Source organism: Carcharodon carcharias, chromosome 16, assembly GCF_017639515.1.
Source record: "Carcharodon carcharias isolate sCarCar2 chromosome 16, sCarCar2.pri, whole genome shotgun sequence".
Lineage (NCBI taxonomy): Eukaryota > Metazoa > Chordata > Chondrichthyes > Lamniformes > Lamnidae > Carcharodon > Carcharodon carcharias.
Genome location: NC_054482.1, coordinates 76757687 through 76778665, shown reverse-complemented (window position 1 = coordinate 76778665; position 20979 = coordinate 76757687). Strand labels below are relative to the sequence as shown.

Here is a 20979-nt window from a genome sequence, read left to right as displayed (position 1 = left end):
GAACATACACCCAGCTGAAACAGATAATATGTCAATTAACACATTTTTAAAAAGAGGATTGTGGGCTATATGAACTAGTACAATTGACATAATTGAACAGTTAGAGTAGGAAGTGTTTGGAACTGTTGGGAAGACTATAATCATGAAGATTGCTGACCTATTAGGACCCTGGAAGCACCATGTTAAGGAAGATAACTACTCTTTGAGGCATGATGTAAGTGAGAAATTCTGGGGAACCTCTTGAGGGTTTTCTTTTGTACTTGGTAGTGGTGAACTTTATCAATGTCATTTGTGAATGGAGGAGTACATATTTAAGTTTAGTGTAAGAGGGAAGATAAGCTCTTATAAGTGGTGAGAATTGTAGCTTGAGTTTTATAGTAATTTTGTACTTGTAAGAAAAACAAATCGCTCTGAAGAATTTCAGATCTCTGAACTAATTATCAGAAGGCCCATTATGACGATTTGATTCTATATTTGAACATTTTCCATGAGTCATACAAAAGATGTGATACGACGTCAGTATTTAAGTTTTCGGTTTTTTTACGTCCACCTAGTCACAAGAGGGCGTGGACACCTGGTCTGGCATGTAAATTGAAGCTGTCTTTCCTAGAAGGCCCAACCCGCTAACGAGGGCAATTGGTTAAAAATTATGTCAATTAAATCACGATTTAAAAACGCTTCCTTTAAATGCCATGTAGTAACCAGGTGAGGTATTTGTTGTCCTTGGACAAACAGTTGCTCGAAGTGGGCTAAATCTACTTAAACCGTACCTGGATTAAAAAGGGTATGTTCCATAAACTCCGTTTGAGAAATGAATTTATTTTTCGTAATTGAAATCTAAAACGTCATAACTTATGTTTTAGTCCGAAAATCTGACTTTTTTAAGTACGTAGTATTGTTCATAGATGTTGACTTTACATAGTACAACTTTCTTAGTCCTTTGTTTTAGATAAAATAATCTTCCGTGTAAAATCAAGCTACACCTTTGAAATCCTCCGACTGCACGTCACGGTGATACAAAAGGTAGCCTGGAATCATAGAAAAAACCTGTTAAATGCGGATTACCTTGTGATCAAGATTTTTTTTTCAAAAGTTACTATAAAACACTTTCGAATTAAAGAAACTTCCCTCGACTGAAGCGCCGGTTGGAAGTTTTTATCCTACTAGTTCTCAATATCTCCATATAGTGAACTAATGCCAATGGTGAAATGTGGAGCTCTGATTTTAAAAGCAAGAGTTCCAGATGGGGCTTTTTTTTTGCGTAAGGTGGGCATATGTATCTCCGCTCTCCAAACTCGATTGAAGGGGATTGTTCCGCTTTATTGGGAGGTGGGTGGAAGTAATAGATTCGTTACTCAAATGCTGCAGTGTTTTTTATAAACAAGCTGTAATATGAAGCGGTGAGCTCTGCACATCACGAAACGGCTACTTCAGCCATTACTTACATTCTGCACATTTGCCCTTTTTTTAATGCAAATATTTGTATTTGCTTTAGTTAACCTCTTGAGGGAGGGGGTGTCGGCAACCGAAGTATGCAAATACGGGAATAATTCGGCTTTTCCAAGTTTGCCAAACACGTCCATAAAGAGCTGGTTTATCTTCATCTTAGAAATTAAACGTTGTAAATCCAACTGTATAGAGGCCCAAGTCAAGGATAAGACTCCGCTCCGATAGCCCCTAAAGCTTGATGCGTTCCGGAACAAAGCAGCTGCTTGACCCGTCCACCTGCCGCTGGCCTCCCCGTCCACCACTAGGACATGTCTTGCAGCACCTCAGCGCGCCGCAAGTTTTATTCGCGTGATATTTTTTGGTAGAGGTTTTTTTAATAATGTCTTGGATATATAGTACTTGCTGTTTTTATTTAGTATAAGGACTTCAGCCGTTCAAACGTATCGAACTAGGATGAGCAAAAAAGCATTCCGAGCCTCGTCTGAGAAACGGAAACTAAAGCTGCTAAATAACTTCCCATTCTAGGAACTTGCATCATAAGACAGTTCAATGTTGAACGAGTTTCCAGCTTCCAATATCGGATCAATCGGCAAGACTTTATGTAAACAAGTCAATCTTAAAGGAAAAAAAACAAAAAAACTGCGGATGCTGGAAATCCAAAACAAAAACAGAATTACCTGGAAAAACTCAGCAGGTCTGGCAGCATCGGCGGAGAAGAAAAGAGTTGACGTTTCGAGAAGAAAATCTTAAAGAAAATCCTGCTTTCCATTGAACAGACCTTGGACTAAATATGTACCATTACAATAGTTAACAAACGGACTATTTGTCAAATTCAATTGAAGATAATTAAATCTTATCAACACTTTTTTTTTTCTTGAAGCTTGAGGACTAGCTTTCCCATAAGACTTCAGCATCTCAAATGAGATGACTGTCCTTGACAGCAGCATTTGACTGAGGGTGACATCAAAGTGCCCTTGCAAAACCAATATCAATAGGAATTTTGAGGGGTGGAGGAAAATGATTGGAGTCATACCTAGCACAACGATTTGAGGTCAATCATCTCGTTCTCAAGAGTTCTTGGGTCCAGCCATTGATGAACTCTCCACAAATTCAGAGGTGGGAATATTTTTGTTTGGCACCACTCAACTTGGATACTGAAAGGAAGCACTTTCCCTACCCAGGAAGACCTGGACGACATCTTGGATTTGGGCTGGGACATTCGCACCACATTCCAGGCAATGACTATCTGAGAATACAACCATCTCCCTTGACACCTTCACTGAACCTTCCCCTGCCCCCCCCCCCCCCCCCCAAAAAAAAAAATCTTGGGATCTTGGGGGTTACCATTGATCAGAAACTGAATTGGACTAGCCATAAAAATACTGCCTCTACAAGAGCACGTCAGAGGCTAGGAATTCTACAGTGAGTAACTTGCCATCTGACTCCACAAAACCTATGCACCATCTACAAGTCAGGAGTGTTTTGGAATACAGTCTACTTGCCTGGATGAGTGCAGCTCCAACAACACAAGAAGATTAACACAATCCAGGCTAAAGCAGCCTGCTTGATTGGCACCTATTTGCTCCCTGCACCACTAGTGGCTGCAGTGTGTACTATATACAAGATGCTCTGTAGTCACTCACTAAGGCAACTTCCAAACTTGCAACCTCTACCACCTAGGATAAGGGCAGTAAATACTCCCTGCAAGTTGCACCACACCTCACTCAGAACTATATTTGTTCCTACTATTAGGTCAAAATCCTGGCCTTAACTGCACTATTGATGTACCTACACCATTTGGATTGCAGTGGTTCAAGAAGGCAGCTCTTCTTGGGCAATTATGGTGGTAGTGGTATTGTCACTAGTTTTCCAGAGACCCAGGTCAGCGCTCTAGGAACCTGGGTTTGAATCCCGCCATGGCAGATAGTGAAATTTGAATTCAATAAAATCTAACTACCATGAAACCATTGATTGTCATAAACTCCATTCGGTTTACTAACGTGTTTCCTTCCTTTAGGGAAGGAAATCTACTGTCCTTGCCTGGTCTGGCCTACATGTGACTCCAGACCCACAGAAATGTGGTTGACTCTTAAATTCCCTCTGAGCAAGGACAATTGGGGATGGGTAATAAATGCTGGCCCAACCCAGAATCACTGACATCCCATGAAAAATGAAGAAAAACTGTCCATATCCTGTGGACAAATGGTTCAAACTGGCATACAATGCCTGAGACTGTTAGCAATATCTACAAAATTGGGTAAAAATATTTACAAAGGAAGCTAAAATTTATGCTTTAGTTTACAATATGGATGCCAAATATCTAGGTAATCTTTATAATTTTTTACTGAAGATGGAATTGTGTCCAAAATTAGCTGGACCTGTTATGCATCCTCAGTCAAGACCTAAAAATGCTGATCCTATAAAACATTGCAAGTTCCGTTATGGCCACTGACCCTCATCCCTTGTATTAAAAACTTGAGCTTCAAATCTGAAAGGCATTCTTTCACATTCCAGTATGAGACATTAAACTAGGAAATGTAGGCCAAATCTTCAGAAGCTCTTCACAGGAACACCATCATTCTGTAAACAAAGACCCTAGAAATGTAACCACCAAATACTGCAATTGAAAGGACACTTGATCTTTCTGGATGGTTGAACAGATTTGGAATGCCACCATGGCATAATCCATGTTGGTTTCACTTATGGCTAATGTGAACAAATGTTTAAAATTTGACTTTGCTGTCATTGCAGGTCTTCACTTTCCAAGTGAAAATGGGGTGCTTTACATTTGTGAAAGTTATGATGATCCTATTCAATCTCTTCATCTTTGTAAGTACACAGTACAGTTAACTTGGTTGAGCTCTGCCTTCAACTATTGAGCATTAATAATATTGGGAAAAGCTGACTTTTTGTGTGGCTGGGTGTGTTAAGCCCTTGCATAATTTATTTGGCTTGAATGCAATAAATCTCTTGCTACTGATCATTATGAAATTTGATTTGTATCTGCTTTAACATGAAGTTTGCTTTGGGTGTATAGTGAAAACTGGCCATTTGATCCAACTGGCATAAGCCAGCATTTGCGCTCTATATCTCCTTCTTCTTCACCTTAACCAAACTCTCCCCTCTCTAATTGCTTCCTCTTTTTTGTGTTTTCTGAGACTAATTGCCTCCTTGTGGTAATGCATTCCAGTCTCTAGGTAAAACCATATTTTCTCCTAAATTTTAATGACTATTGCCTGTACTTTGAGCTAGCTTTTTGGAACCCTCAAGATGAAACCTTTTCTGAATACTCAATTAAAGGCTCCTAAATCTGTTCACAACCACTGGCTTGCAAATTTAAGCATGACAATTCTATCCCTCAAGAAACTGACTCATCACTAATCATATTTTATATTCTTCTTAATCTTATTTGGGATCATTATCCAAAGGCATTTTTCTATGATTCCTACCAAAACCCACAACATTATACTCATTCAATGCTTTAAATACCCTTGTATTTAGCCACATTCTTAACTACAACTCCCAATTTAGTGCCCATGCAACTTTTGATTTTGTGGAAAAACTAACTTTCTGCAAATTAAATAGCCCCAACACTAATTCTTGAAGAACACCAATTCTCACTTTTGCCAGCCTAGCCTAAGTAGTTACGCTTTGTAGCTAGCTTACTGTCCTTCCACCTGTTCCCTGCCCTAACCTTAAGACCTTTATGGAGGGGAGGAATAACATATATCTACTAAACTACTCTTGTCAATGTGTTAGCTTTTAGTCCTATCTTTTTTCAAATAGCTATCTTCAGTCGCCAAGCACTATTCACTTTCTAATGAATCATTTATGTATTTCATGCCACTATCTTCTCCCCCTCTTTCACCACCCCCCACCCCCCCCCCACAACTAAAGATGCACAAGTGCAATCCACTAGAACCAGGGATCTTGTATTTTAGCTTACACATTATCTCTTCCACCCCCCCCCCCCCAAACTTAATACCTTATTTATTTTCTAATGCCATGCCTAACTTTTGCTTCCTCAGTATTTGAGAGAAAGTACCTTATCTCTGTCATTACCTGTTTTATTTGTACACTGTTATAAAAATCCTTATACTACCTGCAACACATTCTTGCTTTTGAGTTCCTCACTTTCCTAATTGTTTGACCATATCTTAGAGTTGTCTGATCTTCCATGATGTCAATGTTCTACTTCAATCCTTTCTTCTTGATTTTCATGGTAACCTCCCAAAAATCAACTATCTCCACCTTAGAAGTGCCACTACACTGGAGAAACCCATTTCAAAGGTTCACTATTCTCCAGATCCAATTTCTCCATGCCAGCCCCTAATGGCTGACTCCCTTGCTCTGAGACTAGGAACCTAGTTCTAGGTACTGCCAGGGCAATAGTTCTGAGACAATAATTAATTCTTTACCTGTAGAATTGTTCCATTCTAATCCTCCATTGGATAACCCCTTTTATCCTTGTATTTCATTGCCTTCCTAATACTTTACTTTGACCCCTGTACAAGGGCCCCACCAAACTCCCTCTAAATATTATATTTCCCATTTTTTTTCTCTATTACCATCAAAGGTTAGAATTTCAGATAACATTGTACTCAAATCTATCATCAGTCTCTTTTTACATCCTCCTGGCAGCTTGCTTTCCAGTGAACTTGGATAGATTACACCTCAGCTCCTCGAGTTGTCATATCTTGAACTATTTATAGTTGAGGCCCCAGTACTGATCCTTGTGGCACCTCATTATTACAATCTTGATCAAAACTAGCCTGTTTAATGGGCAAAATAACCAACCCTAATCAAAGCAACGCATTGCCCTAATCTTGTAGCAACTAGTGTCTGGCACCTTATCAAATGCCTTTGAAAATCCATACTTTTATCGAACCTGTTGGCTGGCAAGTTCAACTCTGATAGCTTTGTCAAATACATTAATAAAACCATATTGACTCTATCTTGCCTGGTAACCACAACCCTCCAGATTCTTTTGGGGATAAATATAGATTATTGGCTAGTTTGTCCTTTTTTAATGGATTTATTTCTGCTTGAGTTCTGATCACTTAATATTTCCCACTGTGCCTTTCCTCTCCAATTCTAGCTTGCCAATCCTAGTTACATCATCCCTTAAATTTTTAACTTTTTTGGCCTTACAATTGATAGGAACAATGAGCAACAATGCATCGCTTCAGTTCTGAACAAATTTCACCTGCCATGTGTTGATAGCCTCTAGGCTATCACTATTTCCCCTTGATTCACAAGCTTTCTGCCATCCACAAATTCTGAAATTATGCCCTCCTGAGGCAAAGAATAAAAGGGATATCAAAAGTGCAGAAGCCTGGGGGTGTGGTGAGGACAGGGTAGGAAAGTCATGAATGTTTTATGCAGCACTAGTTTGGCCTCAACTGAAGTATTGACTGATTCTAAGCAGGAGTGGTTAGGACTTGGACTGCACTTTTGTGACCAAAGGCAGGTTTGATGGGCTTTTAAAAGGAAATTTAATTCTGAAGAGATTTGCAGGGCTACAGGGGTGGGAGTGGGACTAGCTGTGATGCTTATGGCTGAGCTAGCATAGGAGGCCATTCAGCCTATTGCCTGATCACTCTGATTCTTTTGTCCATGCTGTATAATGTTGAGTTGCTTATCTTGGATTAAGCTTAATTTTTAACTTTTGCATATGTTGACTGATCACCAACAAAAGTTAATTAATGTCGCCTTCATTTTTTTTCAGCTTGCTGGAGGAGCTCTTCTGGGTGTTGGAATATGGGTTAGTGTGGATGGAAGTTCTTTTGTACGAGTCATTGGTTCTGTATCATCTCAAGCAATGCAATTTGTCAATATTGGTTACTTCTGCATAGCAATTGGTGCTGTGTTAGTCCTCCTTGGATTTTTGGGATGCTGTGGAGCACAGAAGGAAAGCAAGTGTCTGCTAATACTGGTATGTATAAAACGCTATCCCAATACCATGTTTTTGTGACTGGCAGTGAGGTCATCCATTTTGGATAGAGAAATTGAGCTAGTAAGTGGATTGCTAAAAGCTAATTGAATATTGGAGGAAATTTTGAATGGGTTATTTTCCCTTTTTAAAAATCACTTCCTCTATTCTGAATTTAATCTAGATGTATTGTGATAAGGATTCCATAGGGTAGTGACTGACTGCTGGGTCAATTGAAACTTTCAAGAATGATCTTGTTAGGTAAATGATGTTTGAGCTACAAATTAACAACTCTGATTAGTGTAACAGGCTCTATGCTAAATTGCCTACTCCTGTTGCTTGTTTAAAAGCTGAGCAATATGGTTAAAGCAATTTCAAATTTTCAACTGAACACTTTTTTTAGCTCTTGAATATCTGTGGCCACTCTTGGCAGCATCTAATTTTAGAACACTGCATGACCCTATTAACCAATGCAGACCTGTGCTGTGTAGGTAATTGTAGAGTTAACATATTAACAATAGGTGATTTAGAACATGAAATTTTTTTCAGCTGAACTGATATTTTCATTTTTCTAGTTCTTTACCATTGTTCTGATCATCTTTATTGCTGAGATTGCTGCCGCAGTTGTTGCTTTGGTGTATTCTTCCTTTGTAAGTATAAACCTTTTATCCAATTCTACCATGAAATTTGCAAAATACTTGCATACATCTTTTGTTTGTACCACTACATTACAAAAGTTCAGCCAACAAATTACTTGAACACTTGCCAATTATTCCTACTTGCATGCATTCATGTTCTGTAACTGAAATAAAATTAACATTTGGAAGCTGTCATTAACTGATTTCAGTTGAAGTGGGATATAGATGGCACATGCCTGAAACTCCACATTTTCTGAACACTTATCCTGAATAATACTTAAGCTATTTAACAAGCACAACTATCTGCATTTTATATACAAGTTTTAATGAGGCATAAATTATTTGTCACTTCTTCAATTAACCAGGTTGCTAAATTCCATCTACACCCTTGATTCCTGCTGCACGTAATGGCAAAATGTTTCTGATTTTGATCTTCTGGGTGAGCTTCCCCAAATGAGGGCCCAGACTAGAGCAGAAGATTCAGCACTCAAAATTACCCATTACAAACTACATTTTTAAGTGAACGTATTTGACTTGATCTTTCACTGTCATTCTCAGTTCTATTTAGCTGAGAACTGCAGCCAAGTCTAAATTTTAAAGGCTTCACATTACTTTTGTAGGCAGAAAGTGTTCTTCGTGCATGGGTTGTTCCAGTACTGAAGAATGACTATGGAAGACAAAAGGATGTGACTGGCATCTGGAATACTACAATGAGTGAAGTAATTATTTTTGTAAATTACTTGTTCTCACTGCCTCTGCAGCCTATCCTGAATTGACTGTTCTAGATCAGCTATTATGTGGACGGCAGGCTTGAGGGACTGACCTCCTGTTCCTATTCTCTGCAAATTGGCCTATAGCTGCTTGTTCAACTTGACTAGAGATTTATTTTCAACTGTAACCAGAGCGCTCTCTTGGATTGTGGAATACATTACTCCAGTGGCTAAGACACTCTAGAAAGTTTTGATGGGATCTGAATATAAAAAGGTGGGGTGTTGGGACAAAAGCACTTCTAAATGTTGAGCTAGTGCCAGCAGAGGCATACTTTGATCCCTGGAAGTATTTGTCTGTAAGAGCAGTTGGAATTGCAGACATGTAAGCTGGAGCTCATTCACCTTTAAAGGTGGGATGAAGAACTTTAGGTAGCCAGTAGCCATCATTAAAGTTATCAAAGATGGGATGATGTGTGAGAAGCTGGAAAACCATTGGAGAATGCAGGTCATCTTTTGACATGTGCTCTAATCTCTCAACCTCTCCTTGTATGTCTAATTATGTCCTTTGGAAGTATCTCTAGAACTAAAGCTCTAATGTAGGAATTATACCCCTGGTACTTAATATCACTTTTTCTTCTCTTGCCTCTTGTCATTATAGCTGAAGTGTTGTGGCTTTACCAACTACACGGATTTTAGTGATTCTTATTACTTCAATAAACACAACCAAACCTTTCCACAATTTTGTTGCAATTCAACAAGTGTCTGTAATGAGAATGCAACAATTAAAAGCCGTGTGCAGGTACAGTTCTCCTTTTCCTATAGCTCACTTCATGGCCATGATTAATTCAATGTATTGCTGTAACTCACTTAAATTCTTGTTTAGGGATGTTTTCGTCAACTTTTTGACATTCTGAAAGAGAATGCTAACATTGTGGGTGGGATTGCAGCAGGAATCTGTGCACTGGAGGTAAGATGCTTTGTCTTAAAAATTGTTTAGAAAATTTCAATTTTGTAAATCAAAGGCTTGCAATAATGGAATAAATGATATTTATTCTATTGAATTTGCCTAATGTAAAACTCCATTCCAGGAAATCAAAATATTTAGCTTTTTTTAAGTCACACCTATAGGACTAAATATACATCAGTAAGTAAGATTAGTAACCCACCTTAGTTAAAATCAACACTAAAGAACTTGCCTTTGCACTTTTACAATTTGTGGGGTGAGGTAGGGGAGATGGAATGGAATATTTTTGTAAATCACAAATGCAATCATTTCAGCTGTTACACAAACATCTCTTCCAGGTTGCTGCAATGGTGGTCTCCATGTATTTGTACTGCAAGATTGATGGCAAGAATGAAGTGTGAAAGTGAACATAGCAAGACTTGCAACTTTTAAGTGGACTTGTCTGGGAGAATAATGGAACTTCAGATACACATGAAAACAGTGCCATATGATGCATCATTGATACCTGAGGTTGAATGGTCTTCAGACATTTAAAGTTTATGCTTTTTTTTTAAAACAGTAACACATGTAAATATTAAATTTGCACTCAGAACTTCTGTTCAGCAGTTATTAAGCTACTGAATTGAAATAGAATTTCAGGCAAACCAGTCAACATCCTTTGAGCTGATTACACTGTGGCTTTAATTTCTCTGACAACAGATTCTATTTTTAACCTTGCCACCCCCTTATATACACATGATTGAATGTTCCCTTAAGACTTCCACTTTTACAGCTCACAAGATTTGCAAAAAAATTGAGTAATGGCTGCCATGCTTTAACTGTTTGGTCTTTTTTTTTGACTGGCTGCAGCATTAAAGGTTATCTCCATTCAGAGCAAAATGGCACTGACCATGGTACCAGCACTTGCAATTTTTGGCAAAAGCTGTCCTGTTGTAAAGTCTCTTAATTTTTTAAATTGAGGAGAGAGTCTTTTGCCATCTATTTAAACTAGACAGTTTTGTGGAATGCAGGCTTTAAACTGGATTATGCTTTTATGTATATATGCCATCAAATACTAGTAATCTCTAACCAAAGCTATAGTTAGAATAGCTACAATAAAACTTTTTTAAATGGAAATGAATTTGTATAGGTAAATCCTTGCCAATTTAAGCAAATAAAGTCTAACATTATCAGTATGGCATTTCATTTAAGATGTTTAACTCAAAGTAAAGCCTAAAAGGTTGGAGGGGAGAAAGCATTCTCAAATTGTTTTGGATGGGATTGATTGGATGGGATTGGATTGTATCTTTCCCTCTACCTATCCCACTTCTCCTAGTGTGAAAACAGTCACCTATACAATCAAATCAATTGAAATGTTGCTGGGAGCTCTTGAATTGCTAGGCATGGCTTAGACTCAGATTGATGTTTTGTCTTTATACAACATATCCTAATATTTGTCAGTAGTTTTTACTCCCCAAGAGATTCCAGTTTATCATGGGTACAGGGTACAATATAGTGGTTTGTGAGTTCAAGCCGACTTGAAGCTTTCTGGATGTTCAAATTATCAGTATACTGACTACAAAAGTGGCACACTGGGTTAAGAGCATAGCTGAGTCCTCAAGACTGCCATCTTTGAAATCACATGGTTCACTCTTTATATAGCCTACACATGCTATTCTTGCATCAAACTGCTACCAGTGGCCCAAGAAATGGGTTGCATAACTAGGATGGTATGTCAGCAGAGATGAATAGGGAAATGCCTTTTTGGTCCATGATGCTGACTAGAAGTTTAATGTATACTGGCTTAATTAATTTCTGGTATTTGGTACCAGTGTATAGCTAGAGCCATTCTGGGTTCATTACATAGTCAGTGATGTCTGGTTTGGATTAGCCTGTTTAAGTAGTAACTGATTTTAGTAGGGAGAAGCTGGAGCTACATTACTGGAAATGTTACATTCCTAATTTTTGAGGGAATGTGCTGGCCAATCAAAAGGTCAGATAACCCTGTCTGAGGGCACATCCCAAATTGTTATCTACACAAGACCATTTTGCTTAACCTGTAAAGTGCATTGTTCTCTGACCGTACTTAAGGGTGAATGAGTGCTGTAGTATTAGGTTTTGGGTTTGGTGTTTAAATAAATAATGCTCTTTATTTGAACTCAAAAGGCTTGTTGCTGGTTGTTCAAATTGTATAGACACTTGAAGGTCAAAACTCTCTCAAAGCTTAATCATTGTAGACACTTGGAAAGGAATGAGGATTTTAGCAGTTCTGTCTCACCCTCTATAATAGAGATCTAAGGTAATTTTAACAGTAGATCAGGAACTTCATGGCTTATACAAATCAAGCAATTATAGAACACAATTGAAGTTTATCTCCATCTTCCAGCCTAGGGACCCCAGTTCTTTTCAGAACTACACTGCTACCCTTCTCAACCAATCATTGACTCCACGCTCCTAGAAAACTGCCTCAAGTCCTTTGAAACTTAATATTGCCTCATCTGTGCCCATCTTCCTCAGAACTTGTGTTTCCAATCCCTCCAAAAAAAATTTCCACCCCTGCATCAGAACTGAAATGGCTTTATCAAAGTCTCAAAACATTGGCATACAAGGTAAGCTATCTTTGTCTTTCTGAAACTTTCTGCAGCCTTTGGCATAGTTAACCACATCTGACTGAGACTGCACTAGTCTCATTCCATTCTTAACTAACTCTGAGCCAGTGAATCTCCCATTTTCACTCCTGCACCATTACCACTGCTGCCCCTGCCACAAGATTGATCCTTAGCTCCCAATTTCTCATCTGCATACTGCTGCTTGGTAACATACACAGCATTGGTTTTTCACATGTACAGATAGTCCTACTCCATATCTCTTGGCTCTTCCATTGTCACTAAATTATTAGACTCTTATCTGACTTACAGTATTGGAAGAGCAGAAATTCCCTCTGGTTAAATATTGGGAATACCAAAGCCATAGTCTTTGATTCTGCTACAAACACTGTTCCCTTGCTTTCTTCTCCTTGGTAATTGTGAGGCTGAACTTTCCTCCCAAGAGCTTCCAAGAACATATTTATGACATCAGGAAGACTACCTATTGCCATCTCTAACATTTCCCAACTCCACACATGCCTCAGCTCATCTGCTGAAGCCTTTGTTCTCTAGATTTGAGTATTCCCATCTATTCTCGGCTGACGTCTCACACTTACTCCAGCAGCAGTTTTGGTAACCAGTTTGTGCAATGTCCTTACATCAAGCTTCATTCACACTTGTGTGTACTGGATTATGTTTGCTTTCAATTAAGCAACACGTTATTTTTAAAATTCTCTGCTTGTTTCATTACTGTTCCATAGCTGGAACAATCTAATCTCCAGCCCCACAAGCCTGTGCCATCTTAATCAGGCCTCTTGAGCATCCTCTATTTTCATTGTGCCACTATTATTAGCCATACCTTCAGTTGCTTAGGCTCTAAGCCCTGGAATTCCCTCTTTAAATCTCTCTTTCAACATTTTCTTAAAACCTATCTCAGGCCAACTTTTTGGTTATCTTCCCTAATACCTCATTACGTGGCTCAGTGTCAATATTCCCTCTATAAAGCTCCTGTGAAGTACCTTGATGTTTCACATTAAAGGTGCTATGTAAATACAAGATGTATTCCCAATAAACTGCGTTCTTCATAAACTAGACTTCTGACTTGTCTTCCTGGCTCCTATTGTGAGTGGTTCTCAAACTGTGCCCCTCTCACTTCAAAACCACCATTGCAGTTTATTTAAAAAAAAAAACATGACCCCTGCCCTTACAAACTACAATCTAATAATCCAATTGCGCTTTAATCAAATCTTGGCATATGGTGCTGCCTCCCATGTTTGTGTCTCTTTCCTGAATGGCTTCAATCTCTAATCAGTCCCTGCCATAAGCACTAAAACAGCAGCACTAATGTAAATCACATGATCTCCTAGTGATGGCCTCCCCCCACCCCACCAGCTTCTGTAGCTTTTTCTGGTTAACCCTACCCACCTCTGTTGTCCAACATAGTGGAAATACTTTGCATTTTATGACCACAAGATATTTCATTGTACTTCATTGCCAATTATTACAATGCTATTTAATGCCCTTTTTTTGAAAATATGATTTTTCAACTGATTGGAAAATTTGAACAGACAGAGTAAACTGCTTAAAAATGCAAGGCCAAAATGATGGAGGTGAGAAACCAACAAATCACCCTCGAGTGAGATGAGAGGGATATTTCCTATAATCCAGGCACCCATTGAAACTTGTAACTGTCTCAAGAAGAGACATTAATAATGCAAAGTGCTGGATATCGAAACAATGGCTGCCACAGACAGATGCACTTAAAACCTCTTGGAAATACACAATGGGTGAAGTATTTGAAGGTGAGGCTGCCAGCTACTAGAGAGGGATTGGAAATGACACAGGTGGTATCTGGAAAACTTTCAGCAGATGAAACAAGCTGAGGGTTCTCTCCCTCCCTCTTGGAATAAGTTTGTTGCCCTATTTGACAAGCTAACTTGAACAGAAACCTACCAACGAACCCAGGCTTGGCCTAAATAGCCAAGTGGTTATGGTACTGGGTTTGTAACCCCAAGATCAAGAGTTCAAATCTCACAATGGCAAACTATGAAACAATGTAACTTCATCTGAAACAGATGGAAACGTGTTTTGGCTTGGCCTAAATAGCCAAGTGGTTATGGTACTGGGCTTGTAACCCCAAGATCAAGAGTTCAAATCTCTCAATGGCAAACTATGAAACAATGTAACTTCATCTGAAACAGATGGAAACAGGTTTACTCAAAAGAGTATCGAGAGTTCAAATCTCACAATGGCAAACCATGAAACAATGTAACTTCATCTGAAACAGATGGAAACGGGTTTGTATTCGTAAGAGTTACCAACGAACCCAGATCTAACAATTGCAGCATCTTCTGCATCTGACCACATCCAAGAAGCTAGCTAACTCAAATCAGCTGCAGTGTTTAAAATCTATGCCTCAGGGATAATCAAAGGATACTTAACTGTATATTCTTTTACCATTTTGACTCTAACTCCCCTTATTTCTGACATTATTTTTGTGAGTGTGAGCCCTGATGACAGCGTGAGGGCCAACTGCTTGATGTTGCATTTTTATTATTTTTCTCCGATTTAGTAGTTAATAAATTTGTTTGCTGTTTGACTCATGAAAGCCTGGTTTGATTGGCTCCTTATTGCTCATAGCTTAAATAGTTAAATACATTCTGGTTTGGAAAATACTCATCCTCATAAAAAAAGAAACTTAAAACTTTATTGTGACCACCCAAGGGGATTGAATCAAGGTGAGCCAGTTTACCTCTTCTCACCTGGTTGTAACACAATGAAGTACTTTTGAGGTGTAATTGCTGTAATGTGGGGAAACATGTCAGTTAATTTGTGCATATAGCAGGGTTTTACAAACAGCAATGAAACACCTGACCAGTTAATCTTTAATGATGTTGATTGAGGGGTCGATGCTGATGAGGACAACTCTACGTTACTTATTTAAATACAGCTACAAGAATTTTTGCATCCACCTGAGAGGGCATGTCCTCTAACTTTGGAACTGTATACTGCACTGAAGTGTTAACATAGATTATGTGCTAAAGTCTCTGGAATGAAGCTTGGCTCATGACTGGCTGACTTAGAAACAGAATGCTACCATTGTGTCAATACTGAAATTTCATGGGTACTGTTTGTATTAGTTGGACTGTTCCAATTGTGCAAACAGCATTTCAGGGGCTGGGCTCATTAAGTCAATGGATCCTGGTCGTTATGGTCATGTCTGCATTAAATCAAATTCTTTCTAAAACAACTGATACTTGTAGAACATGTTCTAACTGGCAAAGGATCAAATTGTTTCTGCAGAGCTTTAAAAAGTCAAGAGTATTGCTGTAGCTAATGATCACAATGCATATTTATTAATTAAATTAATTTGTATGCTAATTTCAAATCCATGACTACCTAATCTAGGCAACAAGCTTGTTTTGAATAGAAGTCTGCAATACTTCCTCAATGACAGTCATAATCACTGGTGATGTAACTAAATACAACTTCAGGTCATTTTCAAAACAGAATCAACGTCAGTAGTAAGATAAGTGCCTGAATTTTCTGATCCATTTGGGGTCAGAATGGGAGGGGTCAGGACTAGTAAAATGCAGAGATAGGTGGTGGGAGGGGAGTCCAACATCTTCCATGCCATATTGTCAGCAGTGGGAAAGATAGGGTTGGGATGCCTGTCAGGAGGCAATTAGCTGAGTGACAGGAAACAGAGTTGTGGTGAACGGTTGTTTTTCAGACTGGAGGAAGGTTTATAGTGGAGCACCTCAGTCGGTGTTAGGACCCCTGCTCTTCATGGTATATATTAGTGACCTAGATCTTGATGTACAGCACACAATTTCAAAATTTGCAGATGATATGAAACTTGAAAGTATTGTAAACCATGAGGAGGATAGTGTAGAACTTCAAAAGGACATAGTTTGGTGGAAAGGGCAGACAGGTGGCAGATGAAATGTAATGCAGTAAAGTGTGGAGCGATTCATTTTGGCAGGAAGAATGCAGAGAGATAATATAAAATAAAGGGTAAAATTCTAAAGGGGGTACAGGAGCAGAGAGACCCGAGGGTAGATGTGCATAAATCACTAAAAGTTGAGAGTTAATGAAGCATACAACACCTGGGCTTTATCAATAGGCATATAGAGTACAAAAACAAGGAAGTTATGTTAAACTTGTATAAAACACTGCTTTGAACTCAACTGGAATATTGTATCCAGTTCTGGGTGCTACATTTTAGGAAGGATGTGAAAGCATTAGAGAAAGTGCAAAAAAGATTTATGAGAATGGTCCCAAGGATGAGGAACTTCAGTTATGAAAATAGATTGGAGAAGTTGTTTTTCCTGAGCGTGTAGTGGAGGCAGGGTCAATTGAGACATTCAGAAAAGAATTAGATTATTATCTGCCATGTTTTTAACTGAATTCAAATCTCACCATCTGCCATGGTGGGATTCAAACCTGGGTCCCCAGAGCATTTCCCTGAGTCTCTGGATTACTAGTCCAGAAGCCAGTTACTAAGCCACCATTAGCCCCAACTGCCATGTATTAATTTTCCCCAACAAGAGAGAACTTAACCATTTCCCTTGATTTTCAATGGGATTATCATCATCACTGCACATCAACATCCTGTAATTCACCATTTCCCAGAAGCTCAAAGGAGAAGCCACATAAAGCACAAGTTACAGGTCAGAGGCTGGACATTCTGCAGTGTGACTTCTTTCATGACTCCTGGTTAGAGTATGTCTCCGTAGCCACTGGGTGCCCTCAGTTACCTTCTCCAAATGGCCATTAGTTATGTCTGATACATGACTATGCATTCAGATAAAACATTTGATGTGAGTGAATAATATATAGGTTTTCATTTAAAGTTCCTCCAACTGCCAAAGGCAGTCAAAGATTGATGGGGGTAGGCAGAACGTGGAGTTGAGGCCTTCAGATCAGCCATGACCTTATTGAATGGTGGAGCAGGCTCAAGGTGCTGAGTGGCCTAGCCCTACCCCTATATGCTTGTTTGTCCCTTCAGCAGATGTCACTGGATAACAATCAGGAGCAAGAAGCCTTACTCAACCTTGTGTTCCTTCACTTAGGGCACTGGGGTCAGTTGCAATACTCCAACCACTATCACAGCTGAGATCAGCTAACAACATAGACCAGGAATTAAACCTGGTACTTCCCTGGCCTGTATGATTCATCTGCCCACCAAATAATATTGTTAAACCACTGGAGGCAGCCCTGATTAGCATTGCTCAATAGGAATATTCTAGATTTTATGTACCAAAAGGAATAATAATAGAGCTACACCTAATTGATCTTTCTATTCCTTTGTTTCATATTGTGATTATTTGAAGACGTAAGTAGTGATCTGAAAGGTGCAAATGACTGCATCCAAACTGATTGTTTGATAGGGTGCCAGCACTTCATAATTATTTCTTGCTCCTACATTACCATTCAAATTTTATCAGAAGTTTCATCGGTCATAGAGGAAGAGAATTGCATCACCAGTTCTCCTTCTACAAGGTTCACATGCCAATGGGCAATGCTAACGTAAAAACTGGGTCTGAGAGTTGGCTGATCTCACTGAGCCAGGCAGATGAGATAGATGTGAATCTGGGAGGCAACAGCACATTCGTAAGGACTGCATAAGGAAAGGGAGGTTAAAAGACAAAGGGGGCCAAAGGTATATTTTTTTAGTCAATGGGATAATGATGATAGTTTTAAAAGAAGGGAAGGGAATTATTTGTAATGTCAGCTAGCACAAGGGTCAGGAAGAGAATTTGGGTGGCCAGGCATTTAGTGGGAATGGGATTGAAGGAACAGAATGTTGGTCTGAAACAGGAGATGCAACAGAACAGAATGGTCTCTATCCTGATCTCTATCAGGAGCAAACACCAAGGTAAAAGCAGCTAAAATCAATTCTTAATCCTATAACTAATCAGCCTGGAGTAGTCATTTAACAGAAGTAAACAAAAATCTAAGAAGTTACTAATAAGACAGTAACAGCCTGACCTACTTTAGTGTTGGAAATTCATTGCAAATAGTTACATATAAATGCGAATTTCTCACTGACACATGCAATAAAAGTTACAACACTTCATGAAAACAACAACAATAAAAAATTTAATATACTGCAAGTTAACTAATCAAGTGTTGTCATGTCTCATTCCAGCAATAACAAGGTGAATGCAATGTTTAGATATATAAGTAGACCCACAGAATTAAATCCAAGGAGTCAACGCTGTCACTCCGAGCACACACACTAAAGTGTCTCCGTTGTTGTATTGCTTTTCCCTTTAAAGTTTTGCATCCCTCACAAATGAACAAAAGACAATATTTCTATATGGCATCTAAACACAGAACTAAAAATAGTTGTCTGCCCTCCTTAGCCACACAATTACACTCAGGCTGCAGGGACAACTGCTGGGCTTTCCAACAGAAGGCTGCTTACCAGCACTGGAAATACTGGATTGTCATAGTTCAAAAACAGAACTGTTTCAGGCAGAGCTGCCAAAAATTATTAAAAATTCATGCCCAATCAAAAGGTATGTTTTTACCACCAGAATAAAGCTCTTTGATTTGCAGAAAGTTTTAAAAAATAAATCTGACTGGAATGATGAAAAAAGTGACAGATTTGATGAGTTTGAATTGTGTAGGGAGTGTTTGTGAATTGGGGATTTCATCAGCTTTTAATTCTTAAAGTGACTTCAGGAAACTGCTGATTAAATCTGACCTTGATAATTGTTTTTCTACTGTCGAACAGGCAGTGCAATCAAAGAGTGTATGTAATACAATTGCATCACAAAGGTTTGTAGCCCTATAAATAACCTATTGACTTACTTCACTCAGTGCTTTGTTAGCTACTGTAAGGAAATATTCAGTTGCCATCAGAAGAAAATTTTCACTGCCTACAGTACAATGCAGCCTCTCGTTTGTATATATGTATATTGTAATAATGTATAAAATATATATAGCACTTCTGTAAATGGGATATTTATAGGCACCCAAACTTTGATGGCTTAATTTATTATGTTGAACTGTGGTATTTGTCTCTGGGCAAATGTAGAAACAGCTTTTACTTTCAGAATAATGGGGGTGGACAACCACAGAGCTCTCCCACTGGCCCACTGTAACTTCTGAGGTTCCCATGACTATTCTGCCAAAGTTACAGTGAAAGAACCAGCACAGGAATTCACTCCCAATGTTCTCAATTTACGTTTTCCCTTCGGTTTCCCTCTCTGTCTTTTTCTTGGTCCTTCTCTCCCTCCCTCTATGCTTCTCTCGCTCTCCCTCCCCTCTCCAAGTTTGCAATTGGTTCTTGCATAGATATCAGCAACTGAATAGTCATTAACAATATAATATTAGATGTCCCCTATCAATACTCAAGGACAGTGGACACCATTGCACTCCACATGACTGACTCTTAGTGACCTCTTAGGTAGATTAGCAAGTTATTCCGTTGTACCAACAAACACTTCAGGGCAACAGGAGATAGTCAATAAACGTGGTTATGCCTGAGGTCTTTTGTTGTTGCCATTTTGTGGATGACACAAATATAAATGGGAAGGCAAGTGGTAAGGATGAGACAAGGACTCTACAGAGGGATATAGACAGGTTAAGTGAGGAGACAAAAACTTGGCAGATGGAATATAATGTGGGAAAATGTGAGATTCTGCACTTTGGCAGGAAGAATAGAGGAGCTGAATATTATTTAAATGGAGAAAAATTGCAGAAAGCTGCAGCACAGATGGATTTGGGGGTCCTTGTGCATGAATCTCAAAAAAGCTAACATACAAGCTCAACTGGTAATAAGGAAGGCAAATGGAATATTGGCCTTTATTTCAAAGGGAATGGAGTATAAAAATAGGGAAGTCTTGCTGAAACTATAAAAGGCACTAGTCAGACCATACCGAGAATACTGTGAACAGTTTTGGTCCCCTTACCTATGGAAAGATATACTGGCAGTGGAGGCAGTCCAGAGAAGTTCACTAGGTTGATCACGGGGATGGAGGGATTTTCTTATGAGGAGAGGTTGAGTAGGTTGGGCCTGTACTCATCTGAGTTTAGAAGAATGAGAGGCGACCTTATTGAAACATATAAGATTCTTACGGGGGCTTAACAGGGCAGATGCTGAGAGTTTGTTTCCCCTTGTGGGAGAACCTAGGACCAGAGGGCCTAATCTCAGAGTAAGGGGTCGCCCATTTAAAACAGGGATGAGGAGGAATTTCTTCTCTCAGAGGGTAACAAATCTGTGGAATTCTTTACTGCAGAGGGCTGTAGAGGCTGGGTCATTGACTATATTCAAGGCTGAGATAGATTTTTAATCAGTAAGGGAATTAAGGGTCATGGGGAAAAGGCAGGAAAGTGGAGTTGAGGATTATCGGATCAGCCATGGTCCCATTGAATGGAGTACTTCTGTCCCTATATCTTATGGTCTTATGGTAATTTTTCCATGTTTTCTGTTGCTCTACCACCGAAGTTATGATAGGAAAATGGGACAATCCCACAGAAATGTAAAATAAAAACAGAAAATGCTGGAAATACTCAGCAGGCCAGGCAGTATCTGTGGAGGGAGATAAAGAGTTAATATTTTGGGCCAGAGCTGGGAAAAGGTAGAAATATAATAGGTTTTAAGCAAGTGAAGTGGGGGGAGGGTGAAAAAGAACAAAAGGGGAGGTCTGTGATAGGGTGGAAGACAGGAGAGATTTAATGGCAAAAGGGTTAACAGTGCAAGGGGAGT

General features: G+C 39.0%; 1 protein-coding gene across 3 annotated transcripts; it reads left to right on the top strand.

Moving 5' to 3' along the window:
- The first annotated feature begins 637 nt into the window (after nt 1-637).
- Nucleotides 638-11830, top strand: LOC121289366 (tetraspanin-1). Of its 3 annotated transcripts, none has more exons than XM_041208743.1 (8): nt 638-784; nt 4201-4278; nt 7178-7384; nt 7957-8031; nt 8640-8738; nt 9388-9528; nt 9613-9696; nt 10032-11830. In XM_041208743.1, the coding sequence occupies exons 2-8, from the start codon at nt 4222-4224 to the stop codon at nt 10092-10094; spliced, it is 726 nt and encodes a 241-aa protein (XP_041064677.1). In that variant the 5' UTR covers nt 638-784; nt 4201-4221; the 3' UTR covers nt 10095-11830. The 3 variants fall into 3 exon arrangements, with proteins under 3 accessions (XP_041064677.1, XP_041064679.1, XP_041064678.1); XM_041208745.1 differs by lacking the exon at nt 638-784 and adding an exon at nt 1003-1023; XM_041208744.1 differs by lacking the exon at nt 638-784 and adding an exon at nt 2361-2565.
- Nucleotides 11831-20979: the final 9149 nt, after the last annotated feature.

Coding starts and splice junctions, on each gene's coding strand:
- LOC121289366 (XM_041208743.1), top strand. CDS start 4,222: ATGGGGTGCTTTACATTTGTGAAAGTTATGATGATCCTATTCAATCTC. Junction 4,279..7,177: donor TATTCAATCTCTTCATCTTT/GTAAGTACACAG, acceptor ATTTTTTTTCAG/CTTGCTGGAGGAGCTCTTCT. Junction 9,529..9,612: donor CAATTAAAAGCCGTGTGCAG/GTACAGTTCTCC, acceptor ATTCTTGTTTAG/GGATGTTTTCGTCAACTTTT.